Source organism: Saccostrea cucullata, unplaced genomic scaffold, assembly GCF_032062105.1.
Source record: "Saccostrea cucullata isolate Sc308-1 unplaced genomic scaffold, CSIRO_AGI_Scuc_v1 ctg5776, whole genome shotgun sequence".
NCBI classification, from domain to species: Eukaryota; Metazoa; Mollusca; class Bivalvia; order Ostreida; family Ostreidae; genus Saccostrea; species Saccostrea cuccullata.
In genome coordinates this window covers 32904-40352 of record NW_026936326.1, presented here as the reverse complement: position 1 = coordinate 40352, position 7449 = coordinate 32904, and the positions used below count along the sequence as shown (strand labels likewise).

General features: G+C 39.6%; 2 protein-coding genes across 2 annotated transcripts; both read left to right on the top strand.

Annotated features, from left to right (window-relative positions):
- Positions 1–293: 293 nt before the first annotated feature.
- On the top strand, positions 294–1604 carry LOC134245361 (uncharacterized). The gene has a single exon (XM_062727652.1). It carries the CDS (start codon positions 294–296, stop codon positions 1602–1604), a length of 1311 nt encoding a protein of 436 aa, XP_062583636.1.
- A 1807-nt stretch (positions 1605–3411) lies between these two features.
- LOC134245360 (uncharacterized) lies at positions 3412–4928 on the top strand. The gene is made up of 2 exons (XM_062727651.1): positions 3412–3880; positions 4009–4928. Exons 1-2 carry the CDS (start codon positions 3412–3414, stop codon positions 4926–4928), a joined length of 1389 nt encoding a protein of 462 aa, XP_062583635.1.
- The last annotated feature ends 2521 nt before the right edge of the window (positions 4929–7449 follow it).

Here is a 7449-nt window from a genome sequence, read left to right as displayed (position 1 = left end):
ACTCAGTGTGGAAGCCACTCTCATCCATTAGCTCTTCACATCGGAACACGCACAGTTTGTCATGGTGGGGAGAAGACGGGTGATAATTCCACGACATCAGCATGCACACTCAGATATGCAGAGATGGATTCTCAAGGAAGTCGTGTGCTAAGGTAGTTCTGGTAAACTTGCACCAAACTCACAATCCAAATAAGACACTAAAGGCATACGCAATAATAGACGACCAAAGCAACAGAACAGAGCACAGTCTAGTAAAGTCAGAAGTGTTCGATCAGCTCGATATTGAAAGTGAAATGACTGACTATCAGTTAACTTCCTGTGCTGGAGTTACTGACATGCTAGGCAGACAAGCACGGAATCTTACTGTTTCATCTCTAGATGGATCGTCATCAGTTGACATACCCATTGTCATTGAATGTAACCACATCTCAGATATCCGGAATGAAATACCTACACCAGACGTGGCAAGATCATATACTCACCTTCAGGACATCGCAGACGACATACCTGAAGTTGATAAAAATGTTCCGATTCTCACCTTGATTGGCCGTGATACTCCAGAAGCACACCACGTAGCAGAACAGCAAACAGGTCCCAGAAATTCACCCTTTGCGCAGAGACTTACCTTAGGTTGGGTGATAGTAGGTGAATCATGTTTAAACAAAGTTCATCGTCCAAACTCTGTCGTAGTGAATAAAACTTACTTGCTTCCTAACGGGAGGACATCCATGTTTCAACCATGTCCCAATGACATACACATAGAAGTCCACAATAAAGATACTAGTCACTATTCTCAAGATCTGGATTCTTCTATTTTTATGAAACGTAAGGATGATGAAACAGTTGGTCTCTCGGTAGACGATAAGGACTTCATCAGAACTATGGATCAAGATGTTCATATTAGTGTTGAAAGTAATTGGGAAGCGCCATTACCATTTAGAGAAAAGCGACAACCACTACCAAACAACAGTTTGTACGCACTCAAGCGAGCACAAAATCTGGATATCAGTCTCCGAAAGGACCCAACGAAACAAGAGCATTTCATGTCCTTCATGAAAAAGATATTCGACAACAACCATGCAGAAATCGCACCCCCTCTTAAAGAAAAAGAAGAGTGTTGGTATCTACCCATATTCGGGGTATACCACCCTAAAAAGCCATCGCAAATCAGAGCTGTGTTTGACTCCTATGTCAAGTTTCAGAACATTTCCCTGAATGATGTACTTCTTTATGGTCCAGATTTGAACAACAAACCTCTCGTTGTACTCTTGCGTTTCCGGAAAGAACCTATAGCTGTAACAGCAGACATTGAGTCTATGTTTCACTGTTTTCAAGTTGAAGAGAGACACAGGAACTTCCTCCGCTTTTTCTGGTACAAATACAATGACATAAACAATCCATTGATAGAGTTCCGAATGCGAGTTCACGTTTTTGGTAATTCTCCTTCACCAGCCTTTGCTGTGTATTGCCTCCGGAAGGCTGCCTGTGCCAAAGAGGATATTTTTGGACCTGATGTGACAGACTTTGTAAGTCGAAACTTTTATGTCGATGACGGGTTGATTTCTCTCCCAACTGCTGATGAAGCAATAGACCTGCTTAAATGAAGACAAGCTGTTCTTAAGGCGGGTGGTAATCTGCGTTTACATAAGACATCAAACGACAAGCAGGCTATCCACCTGAGGACAGGGCAAAAGACTTCAGTGATATCGATTTGAGTGTTGACGAACTTCCTATGTTAAGGAGCTTAGGATTGAACTGGGAGCTTAAATCGGACTTATTCACTTACTGTTTATCAGTTGGAGAACGGCCCTTCAGTAAGCGAGGACTATTGTCGACAATTAACGGGATACTTGACCCCATTGGATTCGTTGCGCCAGTTGTAGTCTCTGGAAAAGTCTTGATGAGAGATTCATTAAGAGGTTCAAACAATTGGGACGACCCCTTATCTCCTCGTCTATTGGACAGATGGTCTAATTGGAAAGACTATTGAAATTCCTAGAAGATGTGCACATTCCAAGAACATATGCGCCCATCTCTCTACAAGAGACATTGTCCACAGAGCTCCATATTTTCTCAGACGCCTCGGAAACAGCCATAGCTTCAGTGGCCTACTTACGTACAGTCGAAGTGTCAAACAACATTCATGTGGGATTTATTTTGGGAAAGTGTAAGCTCGCACCAATGAAAGTACATTCTGTTCCACGCTTGGAACTCTGTGGGGCTGTGATGTCTGTCCAGATATATGATATCATCAGTGAAGAACTTGGCATGAGCTTTAACTCTTTGCGTTTTTAGCTCACCTGAGCCGAAGGCTCAAGTGAGCTTTTCTGATCACATTTTGTCCGTCGTCCGTCCGTCTGTCTGTCTGTCTGTCCGTCTGTAAACTTTTCACATTTTCGACTTCTTCTCAAGAACCACTGGGCCAATTTTGACCAAACTTGGTACAAACCATCCTTGGGTGACGGAAAATTCAAATTGTTAAAATAAAGGGCCAAGTCCCCTCACAAGGGGAGATAATCAAGAAAAGTCAAAAATTGGGTGGGGTCATAAAAAATCTTCTCAAGAACCAATGGGTCAGAAAAGCTGAAACTTATGTGGAAGTATCCTAGGGTAGTTTAGATTCTAAATTGTAAAAATCATGACCCCCGGGGGAAGGGCGGGGCCACAATGGGGAATCAAAGTTTTACATAGAAATATATAGGAAAAATCTTTGAAATCTTCTTCTCAAGAACCACTGGGCCAGAAAAGCTGAAACTTATGTGGAAGCATTCTGGGGTAGTGTAGATTCTAAATTGTAAAATCATGACCCCCGGGGGAAGGGCGGGGCCATAATGGGGAATCAAAGTTTAACATACAAATATAAAGGAAAAATCTTTGAAAATCTTCTCAAGAACCACTGGGCCAGAAAAGCTGAAACTTATGTAGAAGCATCCTGGGGTAGTATAGATTCTAAATTGTTCAAATCATGACCCCCGGGGGAAGGGCGGGGCCACAATTTGTAATCAAAGTTTTACATAGAAATATACAGGAAAAATCTTTGAAAATTTTCTTCTCAAGAACCACTGGGCCAGAAAAGCTGACACTTATGTGCACATGGAAGGATCCTGGGGTAGTGTAGATTTTAAATTCTCTAAATTATGATCAGTAGGATAGAGTGGGGATGTATTATGTATTACAAGGGGGAAATCTGGTAAAGAACAGAATGGTCAAAGCTTCTCAGGTGATTGATGTTGCCCATGGGCCTCTTGTTACATCGACAGTCTCGTTGTTCTGGGTGATATACATAACCAAAGCAGGTGATTCTATAAGTATGTAGAAAACCGGATCGAACGAATCAGAAGGTCAACAACACATGACCAATGGCAGTATATTTCAACTAAACATAATCCAGCAGTTTCCGTCACAAGGAACATGACTGCTGAACACATTATCAACGACAGGTGGATCTCAAGACCTCCTCAACTCAGAGAACCAATTGAAGATAACCTCAATACAGAACATCATTTCTGTGATCCTGAGAATGACGCTGAAATCCGCAAGACTAAAAAAGTTGAAACTCTAAAAACAACTATTGACGACAAAAGCGATCAACTTGAGGCATTTCACATAACTCATAGGCTGGAGAGATTCTCTACTTGGAAAGTATTGGTTAGATCCATAGACAGATTGAAAGCACTATCTAGGAGGTATCACTCTCCGAAGGATCTTACAGTCTCAAACGACTCACTTTCATCTGAAGACCTCATCATACGCATGGTCCAGCAGGAGGTTTTCGCGCAGGAGATTATGTGCTTGCAATCACAAAGGCCATTGCCCAGAAGTAGTAGCCTCACGTCTTTTAACCCAGTTATTGATCAAAACGGGTTGCTGCGTGTAGGAGGTAGACTGAAGAGAGGATACCTTAGTGTTTATGAGAGATATCCACTTATCATTCCGAAGAATCATCATGCAGCTGTCTTATTAATCCTTTTCACGCAATGGTAAAACATCAAGGGAGACATTTCACAGCTGGGGCACTGCAATCGGCAGGATTCTGGATTATTGGAGAGAAGCGCTTAATATCCTCACTGCTACACAAGTGTGTAAAGTACCGTCGACTACGTGGAAAATACCAGAGTCAACTGATGTCCGACTTACCAGCAGACCAAATTCAACCATGCCCTTCTTTCACCTACATTGGGTTAGATACCTTTGGTCCATGGACAATTGCGACTCGCAGAACGAGAGGTGGAGTGTCGAACAGCAAGCGATGGTCCGTACTTTTCACTTGCTTATACAAAAGAGCCATTCATATAGAAGTGATTGAAGAACTTTCATCCTCTTCTTTCATCAACTGCTTGAGAAGATTTATTTCTCTCAGAGGAAATGTAAAAGAAATCCGATCTGATCGTGGATCTAATTTCGTTGGAGCAATTGATGATTTAGACGTCAAGGTTATAAACGTGGAAGATAAACCTGTTCGGGAATTTCTGTTAGACCAGAAGGTGACTTGGATCTTCAATCCCCCACATTCCTCCCACATGGGTGGAGTGTGGGAGCGTATGATTGGGATTGCTCGTAGGATACTGGACTCAATGCTCATGGACTTGCATTCAAAACATCTTACTCATGAAGTATTGACAACCCATATGGCCGAAGTATGTGCCATCGTCAATTCCAGGCCGACAGTCCCAGTGTCCTCAGATCCAGAAGCTCCTATGATTCTCAGCCCAAACATGTTGCTGACTCAGAAAACTTACAACATTCCGACAAATTTTATACCATTCAGCATCAAGGATATGTATAAATCCCAGTGGCACTGTTTCCAACATCTTGCTAATATTTTCTGGGATATCGCTGGAAAAAGGAATACCTACAGACACTCCAAATTAGGCGTAAATGGCAAAATATCTTACCTGATCTCTGTGTTGGAGACGTTGTTCTTGTGAAAGACTCAAGCAATGCAAGGTGCGAGTGGCCGCTTGGAATCATAACTAACGAAATCAAAAGTGCTGACGACAAAGTGCGTAAAGTGGAGGTGAGAATAATAAAGGACGACATATCCACGACTTACACAAGGCCAATATCAGAACTGGTTCTTTGGATTCACAAGGACTGAGACTATACCTTTCTGGACAAACAGAATTGTTTGAAATATGTGTTTCAATAATTGTTTGATTATTACTTTATGTCAAGTAGAAACTTGTGAATTTTCCAATTCATGTTTTATATATTAGTGATATTTTCAATATCAGGTACGGAGTGTGGTGGATTTCATTACATGTATTATGCGTTTATTATTTCTGCTGGTTATGACTTAGGACAAAGAGACACAAGAGCTTCCACAATGTCAAAGCTTGTATTTAAAACGGACATTTGATCTTCCATTTTGTCGAGATCAGGAGGAATGCCAAATAATTGTGTAGAGCTTAATAGAAACAATATTACTGCTACGTTTTGGACTTCTGATTTGCATGATGGAACACGAATTGATGTACCGTCTCTGCTGTCTAGACTGAATCAAAGGGTTTATATTTTTGGAATCAAAGGAAACAAATCACTCTATCCCGAAGTTTTCAAATGTCCTGGCATAAACATCTACAGAAAGCTATCACCTGAATTAAAGAAATATACGACTCATTCAACACCTTTATCAGACGGCAGTGTAAGACAAAATGCTGTAATTTATAGAGAAGATATCACGTTCGCAAATACCGATGCCTTCTATTGTGCATTTCCAGCATCTATGTGTGAGTTTTGGATGCCATTTAATGAAACTAAGTCCATCTTGTTTTTACCAGCTCATAGGTATAATTTAGGTCGATGTGACGTAAAAAGTTGGGAAGAGCTCAATAAAAAGTTGCATGAGCTTGCAGAAAAGAAAAAGGGTGCAAAATCGAGACATGTAATTGGTGCCAACAATCGATATGATTATGAGTATCTGTATCACTACACTGGAATTCGATCATTAAATTTGATATCTAGTTTTTCGGGGTTTTACACGGAGAATGCTACTTATAGACCAACGGAAAAAGATATTCTAGTTATGTTTGTCAGAGGGGGGAAAATACCAAAAGCCGTTGAAAAAACAAATTTCAATATAACAATACTTCATCACAAGTATAATCATTACACATTAAATGATTTGACGAGTTACCCAGCAATTATTTTTTTTCCGTATGCCGTGCATTCTTTTAAGATTACTGAACTGTATTCTTTAAATATACCTTTGTTTTTTCCGAGTCTGAAATATATGTGGGAGAACGGTGGACTTGGGTCTGATCGAACAAGTACTAGTGAACCCTATTGTCAAGACGATAAAGAACTTTGGACAAAAATGAAGAAACATCCCTGTAGCTTTCATTCTTTTAATCCCAATTCTGAATTCAAAGATCACCCAGAAGATGAAATGTGCTGGCTTCAGTTTAGTGACTTTTATGATTGGCCTCATATTCAGTATTTTGATGACAAAGAAGATCTTGAAAGAAAAATTTCCAAAACATCTGGGACTGATTTGAAAAGAATCCACAAAAAACGCATTCCAAAATCAAAACAGAAAATCTTTTTTTCTGTTTTAAGCATTTTGCCCTTAGGTATTGACAAAACTCAACAAATAACACAGTTTACAAGATATTTATTGGTGCGAATATCAAAAGTTTAAAGAACGCAAACCATCGTTCACATAGCTAGATTTTACGGAGTAAATTTCCTCCCAAAACTATCACTGAAACAGATTTCACTACCACATTATAATTTAAAAAAGGCAAAAATCTACAGGGTAAATTTCCTCTCAAAAATGACACTGATACAGTTAAAATACAGTAGTCAATTCAAAAGCGACTATCCTTGATATAACAAGATTTTACGGAGTAAATTTCCTCCCAAAGATTATCACTGATACAGTATTCACTACAACAATTACAATTTAGAAATAGCAAAACTCTACAGAGTAAATTTCCTCTCTAAATGCACATTGGTGCATTGTACATTCAGTATTTCAAAGCCAAAGCAACCATCGTTTTCATAGCTAGATTTTACGGAGTAAATTTCCTCCCAAAGACTATCACTGAAACAGTTTTCACTACCCCATTACAAATTGAAGAAGGCAAAAATCTACAGAGTAAATTTCCTCTCAAAAATGACATTGATACAGTGTAATAGACAGCTGCATTTTAGGGGGTAAATTTCCTCCCAAAGAATATCATTGATACATGTACAGTGTTCACTACTAACATTACAGTTTGAAAAAAGCAAAAATCTACAGGGTAAATTTCCTCTCAAAATGACAATGATACAGTGTAATAGACAGCTACATTTTAGGGGGTAAGTTTCCTCCCAAAGAATGTCACTGATGCAGTGTTAACTACTAACATTGCAGTTTGGTAATTACAAAAAATCTACAGAGTAAACTTCCTTTCTAAATTCACATTGGTGCATTGTACATTCAGTATTTCAATGCCAAAGCAACCA